Source organism: Procambarus clarkii, chromosome 49 (assembly GCF_040958095.1).
Source record: "Procambarus clarkii isolate CNS0578487 chromosome 49, FALCON_Pclarkii_2.0, whole genome shotgun sequence".
Taxonomy (NCBI): Eukaryota; Metazoa; Arthropoda; class Malacostraca; order Decapoda; family Cambaridae; genus Procambarus; species Procambarus clarkii.
In genome coordinates, this window is record NC_091198.1 from 18,634,995 (window position 1) to 18,651,128 (window position 16,134).

The 16,134-nt window shown below is 44.1% G+C and overlaps 1 protein-coding gene across 7 annotated transcripts in view; it reads left to right on the forward strand.

Annotated features, from left to right (window-relative positions):
* Positions 1-3,730: 3,730 nt before the first annotated feature.
* The window catches only part of LOC123763160 (large neutral amino acids transporter small subunit 1), a 118,225-nt gene continuing 105,821 nt past the window's right edge, over positions 3,731-16,134 (forward strand). For 3 of the 7 annotated variants that reach the window (XM_069303068.1, XM_045750142.2, XM_045750139.2), the window contains exon 1: positions 3,748-4,360. In XM_069303068.1, the coding sequence (XP_069159169.1) occupies positions 3,877-4,360 (484 nt within the window). In that variant the 5' untranslated portion in view covers positions 3,748-3,876. Of the gene's footprint in view, positions 4,361-16,134 lie in introns of all 7 variants that reach the window. The other 4 variants (XM_045750141.2, XM_045750138.2, XM_069303069.1 and 1 more) reach the window with 3 other exon arrangements.

The window sequence follows — 16,134 nt, forward strand, 5'->3', positions numbered from 1 at the left end:
GAAGATAGTAATTTTATTGCTTCTTAATTACAATTAGTACATAACCTATAGCTATATTGATATTACAGTTTTATAAAACTAATAAAACAAAACTAAAATATATCAATAAATTGTAAAGTAACTCAGGATATTTTAAAATTTTGTATAAAATCTATATTGTTTAATAAACCTGAAAAAGAAATTCCTGATATTTAAAACTTTAATATGACAAATTAATATTGAAAGCTTCATCCTAAAATTCTAAGCGTCTTAACAGAAAACGAGGAGAATGAAATCGGGGAGGGAGTTTGGTAAATGTAACAGCCCCATAAGTGCAATTATGTACTGTTTATGACAGTAAGAAAGTGTACTTATTACACTTAATATTAAATCGTACTGTCAATTTGGAGGATGGGTTGCCCAGGGTTGCCACATTCAAAGTTGGGCGTCATTATTGTTTAATATATGAAAATTATTGACTTCTAATTATTTACCCGGACACTGCTAGCGTGGCGTGGCCCACGCTCAGGGTAATAAGGTCATACTCGCCAGCATTTAGTAACTCTGGCCACTCAAGGATTTATCTGATTCAGTGTGAAACTCACTATAAGCATTATATCTAGGATAACCTCAATTGTTTTAAAAAGGAAATTATATACTCATCAGGCCGGCCCCCGAGGCTTGAAGGGGGGTAGGGGGGGTCGGCCACGGCTTTAACGAGCCTATCCTGAGGACGCTAGGTTGTTCGTGGTCTCGTATTGGTCTCATGGTAATTGTCGCCACTGAGCGTCAGTTTTCAGCATATGCGTTGTACATGGTGCATGCGTGCAGTAACTTAATTGTAGCAATTACCCGTAGTTATAATGACATTACCAGCAGTAACGCAACCCACAGCACCAGCAACTTGTAGTCTTCATGCCATCAACGGCTCTCTCTCTCTCTCTCTCTCTCTATATATATATATATATATATATATATATATATATATATATATATATATATATATATATATATATATATATATATATATATATATATATACAGGCTGGCTGTCCGATGAATATCTTGCTTGTGGGTTTTGTTATGCTTCAGCTACTGGGAACAAAAAGTTCCAAGCAGCACGGGCTATGGTGAGCCCGTAATGGACTTATCTGGCACAGGAGCGAGGTCTGTGGAGTGTTGTTTTAGATTTAGCTACTCAGAACGAAATGGCCATGTAACACAGGCTATAGTAAGCCCGTATATGTGGGTTTGAGGAAGCCTATTATGTACCTGTTCTCCGTATGGACTGGGGGACTGGTTATAACTGGGTGGTGCCCCCCACCCCTGGCCGCCTGTCCGCTCTGCGCACCTCTCCTGCGCACCTCAACATATCAGTTTCTCCCAATTTTCTCTCTAGACACAAATAACTGCTCTTGGGAGTCTGTATTGTAAAGATAATTTCAACATTCTGGTGCATTGTGAAACACACTCAAATGGAAGTGAATATGGCCACCACTCATGACTGACTACACCTAACACGTGTGTTACATCATTCATCCACTACACAGGAAACCCGCCAACACCCCACCTTGAACACCTGTGCTCCCAGTACCACGTGATACCAGTTCGGGTTTAAAATACAAAATATTGCTTCAGAGGCTGCATTAGAGAGCACAGATGATCTCGTAGGTGAGGTATGGACGCAGGCGCAGTACTGGCGAGGAGACCACGTGAGGCAGCAGACGAGGCGCTGGCCGAGGGTTGGGCTACCTTCCCATTTCTGGGAATGGCTGCTGCCAGCCGGTCCTTCCTGACAGCTTTGGGAGGTTGTTGGGGATATAGACTGTGATAATCTGGCAGCTGTCAGGTATAAGCACGTCGAGGCCACTAGTGTTAGTGGCTCTCAGGTAAATAAGCGTTCAATGAAATACAAACAACAGTTTAATTGTAACATCATGGATTAATTCATATTTGTTTCATGTCAAAATGTAAATATTCATGTTGCAAGGTTATACCATTTGACGGGGAATGATCTAAGCTGCAACGTCAGCTTTAGGCAAGTCAAAGGCTTAGCCAGGATTAATTAGTGATATCCATCATCTGATGGCGAAATACATTAGATTAAACCCGAGAATTAACAATATTTTAAATTCTATAATACTTTTCCCTGAACTATCTTTAGACTTAAGTATACTTGCTGATTGGAAAGGAGGTTCTTGTAGAGGCCCTATACCCTGCCTCTCGAAGTTAATAGGCCTATAGCATAAAACCACTCTAAGGCTAAAATGTTTGAGGGCGATAATTGACATGTTGAACGGCTGTATATCAACTGCCTGTTATATGTCCACTCCTCCCAAACATGTTAATGGTTATCGTATGGGTTAATGACATGATCAGTAGGCCTACAACTATTGACTTGTGTTATTGGTGAAATTTATCAAATTGTTTAATTGTTAGGAATATAATGCAAGCCATAATTATGGTGCTATTAATAACAATAATGGTAATACTAATTAGCAATATCCCAATGATGACAATACAGTAATTTAATAGTAATACGATGAAGTTAAAAGAAAAAACAAGTGTATTAAAACCAAATTTTCAGATGTAACCCACATCCTTTCTCAAGGTGGAAGGTACGATATTCTTCATCCTTCAAAACGCTGTATACACCACCTTGAGAAAGTGTGTAGATTACAACCGAAAATTTGGTTTTTAATACACTTATACACATGAATTAGTTTTTCACCTTCATTAAAGCATTACGGTATTGTGTCTCCACTAATACTATATAAAATCTATAATTAATAACGGTGAAGATAATATGTAATTCTTCGTTGATCACACTTATGTTAGATTTTGGGATTTTTAGGCCATTGCTATACGACCTCATGATTGCGGGTTCGATTCTCTGGCGAGATAGAAATAGGTGGACACATTTCCGTTCACCTGAAGTCTCTGTCAGTCACCTAAAGTTCACCTAAAACAGGTAGTTAGGCAACAGTTTTGGGGTTGCATAGGATCTGTAGCCCCGTCTTGGGGGACGGGGCTACCTCAACACAAGCCTAAAGTACATATATACGAATTAAATACCGAAGAAATCATTTATATTTTTTTTATATACATAACTCATGTTTGTGTCCTCACACGGACGTATCGTCCTCAGCTGAAGAAAGAAGCGTAACATTAAGAGTTTAATAGCATATTGAATGTCTTGATGAGTTACCTTGTGATGATTTCGGGGCTCGGTGTCCCCGCGGCCCGGTCCTCGACCAGGCCTCCTCGAGTTAGAATACAGGTAGTATAGGGGTATGGTGGTGGGTAAGGGAATATAGGTAGTGTAAGGGTAAGGCAGCGGGTGGTGGTCGATGGTAGTGGCGGGTGGTGGTGACGGCGGCGGGTGGTGGTAGCGACGGGTGGTAGCGGCGGGTGGTGGTGGCGGCAGGCGGCAGCGGGTGGTGGTGGTGGCAGCGGGTGGTGGTAGTGGCGGCGGCGGGTGGTGGTAGTGGTGGCGGCGGGTGGCAGTGGGTGGTGGTGGTGGCAGCGGGTAGTGCTGGCGGCGGGTGGCAGTGGGTGGTGGTGGTGGCAGCGGGTGGTGGTGGCGGCGGGTGGCAGTGGGTGGTGGTGGTGGCAGCGGGTGGTGGTGGTGGCAGCGGGTGGTGGTGTTGGCAGCGGGTGGTGGTGGTGGCGGCGGGTGGCAGTGGGTGGTGGTGGTGGCAGCGGGTGGTGGTGGTGGCAGCGGGTGGTGGTGTTGGCAGCGGGTGGTGGTGGTGGCGGCGGCGTGTGGCGGGTGGTGGTGGTGGCGGCGTGTGGCGGGCGTGAGGGAGGCTGCCTCCCGGCCCAGCTGGACCCTGGGAGTCAGTGTGTGTCTTACTCTCACGTTGTCGGGCCGCAGCACTCCCGCTCCTCACAACCATGACTGAAGACAGAAGTAATTACAAGGAGGTCCCGACGAACGTGGAGGATGAGATCAAGAAGGACGATGAGGTGGTGGGCCTCAAGCCCAAGATGACCTTATTTAACGGCATCACTGTTATTGTGGGCTCCATCATCGGCTCCGGGATCTTCATCTCCCCGACGGGTGTTCTGCAGAACACCGGCAGCGTCGGCATGGCCCTCGTCGTCTGGGTCGCCAGCGGGATTTTCTCCATGGTGGGCGCTTACTGCTACGCCGAACTGGGCTGCATGATCCAGAAGACGGGGGCAGACTATGCCTACATCATGGTCACCTTCGGGCCCTTCCTGGCGTTCATGAGGCTGTGGGTGGAGTGCATTATCGTGCGGCCGTGTTCCCAGACCATCGTGGCCCTCACCTTCAGCGTCTACATCATGAAGCCCTTCTTCCCCACCTGCATGCCTCCGGACGACTCTGCTCGGCTCCTCGCCGCCGTCTGCATACGTAAGTCTGTTTGTTGTTCGTTTAGATTCAGCTACTTAGAACAAACGTTCCAAAGTAGTCCGTAGTGGACTTACCTGGCACAGGAGCGGGGCTGTAACTGCCTACGTAAGTCATTATTGTATTTCCCACTTTTGACGTTATTTTTGTCTAAATTTACGTGAGGTCTGCTCTCTCTTGGCCTCGATGGGTACAGGTAGTCGGCGGCTTGTTTAAGGGTTTACTATTATTTTTGAGGATTAATATTATTCCTTTTTGGTGCATGAATGTTTATGGAAACCAAAAAGTCCAACTACTTAGGACTGTCTCGATTACTTGCTGGTCGGCGTTCAATCCCCGACCGTCCAAATGATTGGGCACCATTCCTCTCCGTCCTATCCTAAATGCTTATCCTTATATCCCCTTTAAGTGCTATTCAAGGTAATCATCTTACCTTCTTAGACTGCGTATTTTGGTGTCTTTAAGATAAGTTTGAGACCAGTCCAGCTATGCATGTACGTTTCCCTATCGATTAATCATAACTGTGTTACCCGTTAATGTTATATTTAGTTCGTAATACGTAAAACAGTAAATAAAATGGTGTTGCAGTGATAGTCCCTATGGGTTAGGGAGGCGAGGAGCCACCCCGGTGCCTGTGGCTGGGGCGGGGCCCGGCTACTGAAAGTGACATTCACGTGTTAGGACCTTGTAGTTGTACTACCGTGTGCTGCCTGACCCTTTAATGCCTGCTTGCATCTTTATTGTATAACATTAATAATATTTGAAGTTACTAGCTGGTAATTATATTCAATTATTTATTAATTATAAAAGAAGATTAGGATGTAGATTTGTTTCAATGTTAAACAAGAATGTAAGAACTCTTGTATATAATGTTTGGTTTTACGGGGGTGAGGTAACTCGGAACTGCCAGACGTAGGAAGTGTGTACATTTTTATAAACTCCAATCATCTGAAAATAAAGCAAGTGACGACGTTTCGGTCCCTCATGGGCTATTGTTTGTCGATTAATATTTGGGCTGATGTTGGGCTCTAGGCCTAATAACCTCGGGAAGGTTATTTCAGACCATAGTTTATGTGTGTAGAGAAAGAGGAACATTAGAGCATGACATGTTAGACTGACAAAAATTAGTGATTTAGAGATAGAGCTAAACTCACGCTGCATGAAATCAAACCAATTTTATTACAAAAGATAAAATATCTGAAATCCTTGCACCGTATCTGTTTCGCTTCTAATAGTTAAATGACATGAGATTAAGGAGCTCTTATGTATTAGCAAAAAGGCCTATACTTAATGTATATACAGTACACAGTATATGCAGTTTACATACATATACAGTATCGCTCCCAGGATGAGTATAGGGGTGCACAGTAAACTAGCCGCCTCCGGTGGCAACCAGTACACATACACCAGTATGTGTATATTCACTTAGTATGTGTTACTAAGCCTAGGGCATACTTGGTTTGGTTGTTCCACTCTTTCATTGCCTGTTTACAAAATTAAGTTCGAAACGTGGTCTTAAATTTGTTTTGTGCAACAATCCATTTTGTTTACGTTCGGCCTATAGTAGTTGTAGGTACAGTACTATAATTTTGGATGACAGGTTAATATATTACAATATACATACATACATTACAGTATTTACTCCGGCGGCACCATACGGGACCCACGCTTTACCAACATGACAGAAAAAGAGAAAGTGAGAGAGAGAGAGAGAGAGACATGTTCACTTCCCCAGAGAGAGAGAGAGAGAGAGAGAGAGAGAGAGAGAGAGAGAGAGAGAGAGAAAATGAGAGAGAGAGAGACATGTTCACTTCCCCAGAGAGAGAGAGAGAGAGAGAGAGAGAGAGAGAGAGAGAGAGAGAGAGAGAGAGAAGGGACAGCGTACCAAGCCACCCACCATTATTGATTTGCAGACTGGCAGAAACCCCGTTAGTGCGGCTGGCGTGGCTGCAAGAGGGGATGCAACACTGCAACCTTAACAGTGTCTGGCGTAGGAGGGTACATTTATCACCTGACACAACCACCGACATGCACTCACATTTTTTGCATTATGTGTGTTGGCGCTGTAACAAGAACTGGATAGGCTATGTAATGAATATAGAAAGTCACACTTTAGTAAGAGTTTGACGTACTCACACGGCATAGATGAGTCTACATGATTGTTTTTATAAAACAAATGAGTAATAACGTAATAATATTGTTATGCAAATAGGTTATTATACAGTAACATTATTATTATTGTTACTCATAATAGTCTAAGCTTTTTCTTGTAATGAAGTGTATCAATGTTAAATAAAATTATTAAATTGGAAAACGAACAGGGAAGCTCTTTAGAGCCTAACGATCACATTGGAGATATGGGTCTAGTCCGCTTTTGGTTGGTGATGGGGGGTCGATAACTGATGGGAGTAGTTCTTACATGTTAATGTTTCCAGAGCAGTAACTGAGGTCTAGTCATGTATGCCCCGACTATGATGACGGGGATGGGATTGTTAGCCTAATGTAGTAATGGTGACAGTAGCAGTAGAGAACGGGCTGAGATAGCAGCAAACACCGAAGTCAGTGAACTCGGCTTTTTTTTCGAAGTCAGCTTTTTTTAGGCTTCTATTTTTCCGCCGACAGTCAGGAGGCAGTAGGTGAGGATTTGGGTGTGTTGGGTTGGTGGTGGAAATGTGTGTACTTACCTAGTTGTGCTTGCCGGGGGGGGGGGGGGGGGGTTGAGCTCTGGCTCTTTGGTCCCGCCTCTCAACTGTCAATCAACTTTTGTGCAGGTCCCTCAGCTTACTGGGCTCTATCATATCTACACTTGAAACTGTGTATGGAGTCTCCACCACATCACACGGAGACATGTGTGTAGTGGTGGTGCGGGGATTGTGTAGGTGTGGGAATGGGTGTAATCACGCGATAGGCTAAAGGGTGTGTGTGAACAATTGAAGTGCAGGTGGTGTTGTCAAGTAACGTCGAAATGTATAAATAGTTTCACCATAATATGGTGGAAGGGTAACATGGAAGTGCGTAGGTGTTAATGGACCAAATCTCAATTAGTTAACGATTAGCTATCAACAGCGCCTAGGCTACCAACACTGTCTACTACCATCGTGTCTAGAAAGGTGACCTCATTGTGTGAAAATCTATATTTCCTTGAGTCACGGCTGGCGACTCATTCACTGGCTTACTTTCTCGCTCCGGTCAATACTTACCGCTATGTGTATTTTTATTTTTAGAAGGGATGAAAATTTAGTTCGTATAATTTTTAAACTAAAGTTCTTAAAACGTAATTGGAGTAAATGTTATTTTGAGAGTGCCAGTTGGGATTTTATATTATTTACAAAAATTAACACATTTGATATCGTAATTTATTGAACAGCTTTTTACATATTTACGGCTGATGTTCAAAGGTGGTAAAGATGTATTGTTAATTTTGGTTTATGTGTACTTGGCTGGTAAACGTTTCTTGTTTTTTAGTATTTATATTTATCCCGAGCTTCAAGAAATCTTCCCTCAGAAGATATATTAAGAACGCTGAAGTTAGACTTCTGAGAGGCGTAGGGGATAGGCTCTAGGAGACTCGAATCGTGGACCCCAAAGCTCTATCGACCGGAAAGTTGAAAATTCCAGAAACAGCAGCACGCTGCTTCTGGAAACTTTCCTTATTAAGACCACTCAATAGCTCGGTTGATAGAGCTTGGGCTTTACATGCTTAGGGTCCAGGATTAGAGACTCCTAAAGCCCAGGTGAATGGAATGTTCTAGCAACTAACGAATCATTTAAAAAGACACTGTATCACTGACAGATGCGACCCAATTCCTGCTCCATGAGGATTGGTTAACGCCACTAATTTCTGTTAAGTAAATAGGTAAAAGTAACAAATAAAGAAGTATGAAAGTAACGAGGCTGGTGTACTTTTGGAGTAGAGAACAAGAAGACAAGGCAGCGCCTAGGGCCGCCTGCTCGTAGCACTATTAAACACTCAGCTGGTTAGGTCGTTTAAGTGACGTTCATATTAGCGTTGATTAACGAGTTACGTCATAATCTCAACGGCCGTTAAATTAACGAATCCATAATTCATGGAACAAATTTGATTGAATTTCTTTCCTTCTAGTAAAGAAATTCAAGAGAAACGTAAAATGACATTGTAATAATTAGTCACTCGGCAACACTACAACGCCAAGAAATTAATAATTTATTTGTTGGCAGTGAAAGGCTGAGGTTTTGGCAGTGAAGCGTATTTGCTGGTAGAGACCACGAGGATGGCAACATCAGTGCAAGTTACACCCCCCCCCCCCTCCTCTCTCTCTCTCTCTCTCAGCTGGCTTGGCTTATCTACTGTTGTATTTTTATTTGCTTGCTCCCACTTTTATTTGTGTCCCGTCTGTTGCCATGGATAAGAATTTAGTCGTAATCTTAAGCTGATTATCATGTGCTAATCGATAGTTTCCTAATCGCTTTCTCTGGGTGGGTATTTTTGAGAGCGTGTTACTGGGAAGGTCTAGTTTGTTAGACTAGTAACAAATACACAGTTACTTGTCTAACAATGTGTTTGTTTTATCGAAGTCATACGTCGACAGTACGCGGGTTTTGCCAGTACTGTTTTATAATGTTGATGGGACTACAATATATATATTGTCATGGATTTTCTCTTTGGTTATTTTATATTAGCCATATTTGTCCTTAATAACTTGTTTTAAGTAATTGAAGCTTCAGAGTTTAATAGTGAATAGCGGGCACAGAACTGACTGCGTTTGTAGGATAGGGTGTTCGTAGGATAGGGTGTTCGTAGGATAGGGTGTTCGTTGGATAGGGTGTTTGTAGGATAGGGTGTTCGTTGGATAGGGTGTTTGTAGGATAGGGTGTTCATAGGATAGGGCGTTCGTAGGATACGGTGTTCATAGAGTGTTCGTAGGCATTGCATGTATGGGGAGTGTGCACGTAGGTTTGGTTCAAGCGTAGGCGTTGGGTGCGTGGGGGTGGGTGAACCACACAGCCATCCCCAACCATCCGCCAATATTGTCCCAGCCAGTGAAAATCCCCATGATTCACTCCACCCACTCACCCATGCCTGAGTTGCCTAACCTCCAATACCCACGTGTCACCCATATCCACTCAATCCACTTGATACCTACATCCAGTCATGCAACTGATGCCCTCACCCACTCATCCACCCGTCACCATCACCCATGTCGACTCAACTACCAACTTCAATGTCAGGTTGGGTTAGGTGGTTTGGTTAGTCGCTCTTAATCTATAGGTCAGTCCATCCTCCTGAGATGACAGTTACAGCCCCGCTCCTGTGCCAGGTAAGTCGACTACGGGTTCACCATAGTCCATGCTACTTGGAACTTTTTGTTCCCAGTAGCTTAATCTATAACAACAACAAACAATCCTGAGATGACAGTACTTAAAGTAACTAATTTGTCTAAGGTACCAATATGTAGTGGCAGACCACCAGTAAACCAACAGAATCGTTACCAGATTTAAGAACATAGCGACATTCTCGAAGCCATTTCGAAAAGGCTTTGTAATTCTTGAAGTGACATTTTTGGAGGGACTAGACGGCTGTTAACATGATAATCCGGTATGACAGCGGGTGAGGAGGCTGTCTTGAGCTGGAACTTAAGTCTTAAGTAAGATAAGGTAATCAGGAGAAAGAGCTACATAACCTTGAGGTGCTTCCGGGGCGTCCCGCGGCCCAGCCGTCGTCAACCAGGCCTCCTGGTTGCTGGACTGGTCAACCAGGCTGTTGGACGCGGCTGTTCTCAGCCTGACGTACGAATCACAGCCTGGTTGATCAGGTATCCTTCAACCGGTAGTAGGAACCAAATAGTACTCACCTAGTACTCCCAAGGTCAGTGACATTGGGAGCGGATGTACATCCACAGCCAGCTGTATGTCGCTAACCAACATAAGTGCAGTAAAACTGGACATAAAAACCCACATGTGAAATGTGTTGCCAAGATAGAAAAATAATTAGTGAATACAGTGTAAACATTGGAGGTCCATGACTCTTCAACTCCCTGCCAACATAGATTATAAATATCGCTGCGGAGCAACGGTAGCAGCTGCGATAGAAGAGCTATTGTAAGTATCAAGAGTTAAGTGACGATAAGACCACAAGTAAACTGTGTTGCCTGAAGGTATAGAGATATCGTGGCAACTGTGTTGATCTTCAAGGTGAGGAAAGATGAATCTGTATCGGTTGAGTGAAGATTATTGGCAGAACACTTGTCTCATAACATCATGAATGCAGCTTAATTCATTTCTCAAGGCATGGCGAGGGAAAATATTATGATAGACTCTTACATCAGCACCTCGCGTCTGTCAAGATCAAGCCAAGGTTCCTTAGAATCAACACATGACTAGACATAACTCATGGACCAGAAACTGGTCAGCGCGTACATCCCATCCTCTTTGTTTTAAATTTAGCTACTCAGAACGAAATGTCCATGTAGCACGGGCTATGGCGAGCCCGTAAATCCTATCCTCCGTTGTTGTTGTTGTTTAAGATTCAGCTACTGGGAACCAAAAGTTCCAAGTAGCACGGGCTATGGTGAGCCCGTAAATCCTATCCTCCGTTGTTGTTGTTGTTTAAGATTCAGCTACTGGGAACCAAAAGTTCCAAGTAGCACGGGCTATGGTGAGCCCGTAAATCCTATCCTCCGTTGTTGTTGTTTAAGATTCAGCTACTGGGAACCAAAAGTTCCAAGTAGCACGGGCTATGGTGAGCCCGTGATGGACTTACCTGGCACAGGAGCGGGGCTGAATGTGTGAGATTGAGTGATTGATAAAGATTAAGCCACACACACAAGAGGTGGCACGGGCATGAATAGCCCGTAATGACGATGAGATTATCTTGAGATGATTTCGGGCCTTAGCGTCCCCGCGGCCCGGTCCTCGACCAGGCCTCCTTTTTGTTATACATCCCCCAGGAAGCAGCCGTCTAACTTCCAGTTACCTATTTACTGTTAGGTTACAGAGGCATCAGGGTGAAAGAAACACTGCCCATTTGTTTCCGCCTCCACCGGGGATCGAACCCGTAACCTCAGGACTATGAATTCGTAGTCAGGGCTTCTAGGAAAGCCGCCCAAGGTTACTGGGGCCGGGGTTTGAGTAGTTAGGCTTTTGGAGTTAAGGTTTTTGGGTGAAATAGAGCGCATAGGATTCAGAGAGTTGTTGCTGTTATAGATTCAGCTACTCGGAACAGGTTCCAAGTAGCACGGGCTTTGATGAGCCCGTAGTGGACTTACCTGGCACAGGAACCGGGCTGTCTGTTCCTTCAGAGTTTTTTTGTGCCTGCTTTATATGAATAACATTTCTGGGAGGTCAGGCGCTAGTTCCTGGTCCCGCCTGCTGTCATAGACCCATCTACGATTTTTTTTAACGAAATACACTTGGGACGGAGCCTAGGGATAGGAATGTAAGGTTTACACTTACTAGGCTCCATACCAAGTGTAAGGTTTACACTTAAACTTGGTATGGAGCCTAATGTGTGCCCTCTAGGCTCGGGGGGGGGGGAGGGGGGGGTTCCCAGTATGCAAGCACATTCATGCTTGCAGGAGTTATATAAAAGACATGCTCATAGGACTAAGGCAATTTTTGCCACCAGTCCTGGCAGTACAGATCCACGGTTTCTTAAATAGAAAGGAAGATAACATACCGGCCTGGCCAATGGCCAGCGGGCAGCGGGTTGTCATGGAGACAGCCGGACTATCAAAGAGACCTCCTGATAGCCAGTATTACCCATACATTCCACCAATGCGCTAAATTACCTTCAAGTATTTTCCATAATACATCACCCGTAATTTTAGTAATAATTTAAAATAAATCCTGATTTGTGCATAGATCTAATTTATCATGTATTCTCTGTTGACCAAACCACACACTAGAAAGTGAAGGGACGACGACGTTTCGGTCCGTCCTGGACCATTTTCAAGTCGATTGAGAATGGTCCAGGACGATGATTGACAATCGACTTGCGAATGGTCGAGGACGGACCGAAACGTCGTCGTCCCTTCACTTTCTAGTGTGTGGTCTGGTCAATATATTTCAGCCACGTTATTGTGACTCCTCGTCTGCACGTATTCTCTGCATTGTAAGAATGCATTCTTGACATGTATTCTCTGTTATTAAAACATATATCCTCGCTCTCCTCAATAAGAGAGACTCTGGGGTCATGGGAGAGAAAAAGAAATAGGTTGGCGACCTCACATTCTTGGCCGTGAGTGGCTCCCTTGTAGTCTGGTGGGCCGTGAAGCCCCAGGGGACGTGGCTATTGTGTCAGGGTGACCCCTGCTTCAGGGCTGGGTGTGGGCGTGCTTCAGGGCTTCAGGGGTGTGTGGGGCTGTCTGGGGGGGATGTGAGGATGGCAAGCAACAGGCGGTCAAAGCTCCACCTCACAAAGATATCGGGAAGAAAATGGACCGATTTTTTTGGATTATGTATTCTGAGTCAGACTAATTATAGTCTTAGGGCTATTCATGCCCGTGCCATCTCTTGGGTGGCTTCATCTTCATCAATCAGTTATAGTCATCCATTGACCACCTTTTCCCAGGCTTTCCACAATAATCTGTAAACACTTTCCCCCAGAGAGAGTTCACATCCCTCCCAGCCCCGGCCTGAGAACCACTTCACTGGGAAGGGATTATCTTCCACGTGATGACTGTTGAGTTCCTCAACTTTAACCGGAGTGGTAAAGCCACATCTCTTCCCCCATAACAGTATATACCCTTTACCCTCTACATGTTGTATCTGCCTCGCCCTTGACCGCCGGTAACCCACAATAGCCTTCGCTACACACGGTCAAACCGCAGGAGAGGGTTAGTTCTAAACTCAAAACCAGATCAAGGCAAGGTTCACCCCTTGGTTTTTAGCGGCCTGAAAGCTGCTAAGAGTAGCTGTGGCTAGGTGCCAGCCTCTCTCTCTCTCTGTATACTCTTATCTCCGTCATTTACTTACATGCTCTGGTTCCTCTTCCTGCTGCGTATGACTACTGGGTTGGGGTCTTTGTTGTGGGTGTGGAGGAGGTGGGGGCGGGTGTACCCGGTACTGGGTTTACTCCGGTTATCCGGTTGTTGCCCTCTTCCTCCCCCTTCCTGTTTTATTTTTAAGTTTACGTCGTGCTTGTTTGATTTTGAGCCACCGTTGCTGTTTTTATTTTGGTTACCATTAATCCTTCTGTTAACGCCTTCTGTTTTGTGTCAAGTTGCTATTGTTTAGCTTTTCTGTGTACTTGCCGTTTGTTGATTTCTGTTGAGTTACCGTTGCCGTTTTGTCATTTTTCTTTTGACCAACTGCTTCACTTTTGCTGTTGTTTAGAGTTACTGTTAGTGTTTTAACCAGGCTGTGACTCATACGTCAGGCTGCGAGCAGCCGCGTCCAACAGCCTGGTTGATCAGTCCAGCAACCAGGAGGCCTGGTCGACGACCGGGCCGCGGGGACGCTAAGCCCCGGAAGCACCTCAAGGTAACCTCAAGGTAGGTTTTGCTGTTTTCCAAGTATCATTATTACTGCATAATAAGGAAAGAAATTGAATTCCTAACTTTTTTGCAGTAAAAAAATATTATTAACTGTGAGATCCACACTGAAATATATATATAAATTAAAATTTTTGGAGTTAAAAAAATCCTGAATGAAGGACTTTGAAGAATGAAATTACTGTTGTGAAAAAACTGACTGAAAATTGAATCATAACAGATATTACATAATACACAATAAAGATTTTGTAATTCAGTCTAGCTCGTAGCTGCAGCGCTTGAACTGATCTGCAGATTTGACTGAAAATTAAGCACTTGATTGATGATGATAAACGTATGTGCTGAGATTTTGTGTTGGGGAAGGCTTGTCGTATCTCAGTCGATTAAGGCAGCGTCTGGCATGCTCTCGGACGTAGGTTCGAATCCTCGTCACGGCCCTTGTGGATTTGTTCAAAATCTGACTTTATTTGGCTGATAAATATTCATATCATTTTAATGTATTGGTGGTTATTATGTACAATAATTTACCTTCCGGGGATCAATGTCCAAGGGGGTGCGGTCTCTTGATCAGATGTCTTCGTTGGCGGTCAGGTCAACCAGGTTGTTTGACGTAAGTGTAGTTACGGAGCCTGATATTGGGTTAGTTTAGGTGGGATTGGGTTAGTTTAGGTTCGGTTGGGGTTAGTTAGGTTAGGCTGGGTTCCTGCTTGATGGGGTTCTGGGAGTTCTTCTACTGCCCAAACCCGGCCCGAGGCCAGGCTTGACTTGTGAGAGTTTGGTCCACCAGGCTGTTGCTTGGAGTGGGCCCACCATAGATCGGTTGGGCCGACATTTCTTTTAGAAAAGAATCTAGTTTTCTCTTGAAGATGTCCACGGTTGTTCCGGCATTTTCAATTTGTTTAAAAAAGTAGTAATGATGCAAAGAGGCCAGGGGTCAGATTCACGAAGCAGTTACGCAAGCACTTACGAACGTGTACATCTTTCCTCAATCTTTGACGGCTTTGGTTACATTTATTAAACATTTTACAAGCATGAAAACTTGCCAATCAACTGTTGTTATTGTTATAAACAGCCTCCTGGTGCTTCGGAGCTCATTAACTGTTTAATAATTGTAAACAAACCCGCCAAAGGTTGAGAAAAGATGTACAGGTTCGTAAGTACTTGCGTAACTGCTTCGTGAATCTGGCCCCATCTAAGGTGCAAACAGCTACTCCTCCAGCCAGTGTTTCCTGCAGCCAATAAACTCTGGAGGCTTGCCTGCCGCCAAGCCCCAAGGTCAAGCACACTTACTTTTTATCTGTTAAACAAACTATCTGCTCGTTATCAGGATAATTGCTGTAAACACCGGCCGACATTGACTTGGCGTCTAGGTCAATTTATCTTAGAAAATAGCTGTCATTAGTGTGCTGAAATGTGTTAGGTTTTGAAGCTCGTTGGCGTTGGCTACTATCCTTCCGGCGCTTAGTTTTCCCGCAGCGAGTAATTGGATGTTTAATTAAGAATAATAATGGAAAAATATCATATGTACACATAATAGGCAGGGATGCAATGTTAATTTTATAACTCTAGTAGACCTGAGAAAATAGTGTTATTTCCTACCCATTTCTATGTCACACGATTCCTATATATATATATATATATATATATATATATATATATATATATATATATATATATATATATATATATATATATATATATGCAAACAAGCCTGAATGGTCCCCAGGACTATATACAACTGAAAACTCACACCCCAGAAGTGACTCGAACCCATACTCCCACAACTGGTATGTACAGGGACGCCTTAATCCGCTTGACCATCACGACCGGACAAAAGGAAGTGATAGCCGAGGCTATATGAACCACTTCCCCGCCGGCACTCGGATGGTAATCTTGGGCATAGCATTTTATCAAATCACCTCATTCTTTGGGGCACACGTGAGGAACACAAATGCAAACAAGCCTGAATGGTCCCCAGGACTATATACAACTGAAAACTCACACCCCAGAAGTGACTCGAACCCATACTCCCACAACTGGTATGTACAGGGACGCCTTAATCCGCTTGACCATCACGACCGGACAAAAGGAAGTGATAGCCGAGGCTATATGAACCACTTCCCCGCCGGCACTCGGATGGTAATCTTGGGCATAGCATTTTATCAAATCACCTCATTCTTTGGGGCACACGTGAGGAACACAAATGCAAACAAGCCTGAATGGTCCCCAGGACTATATACAACTGAAAACTCACACCCCAGAAGTGACTCGAACCCATACTCCCACAACTGGTATGTACAGGGACGC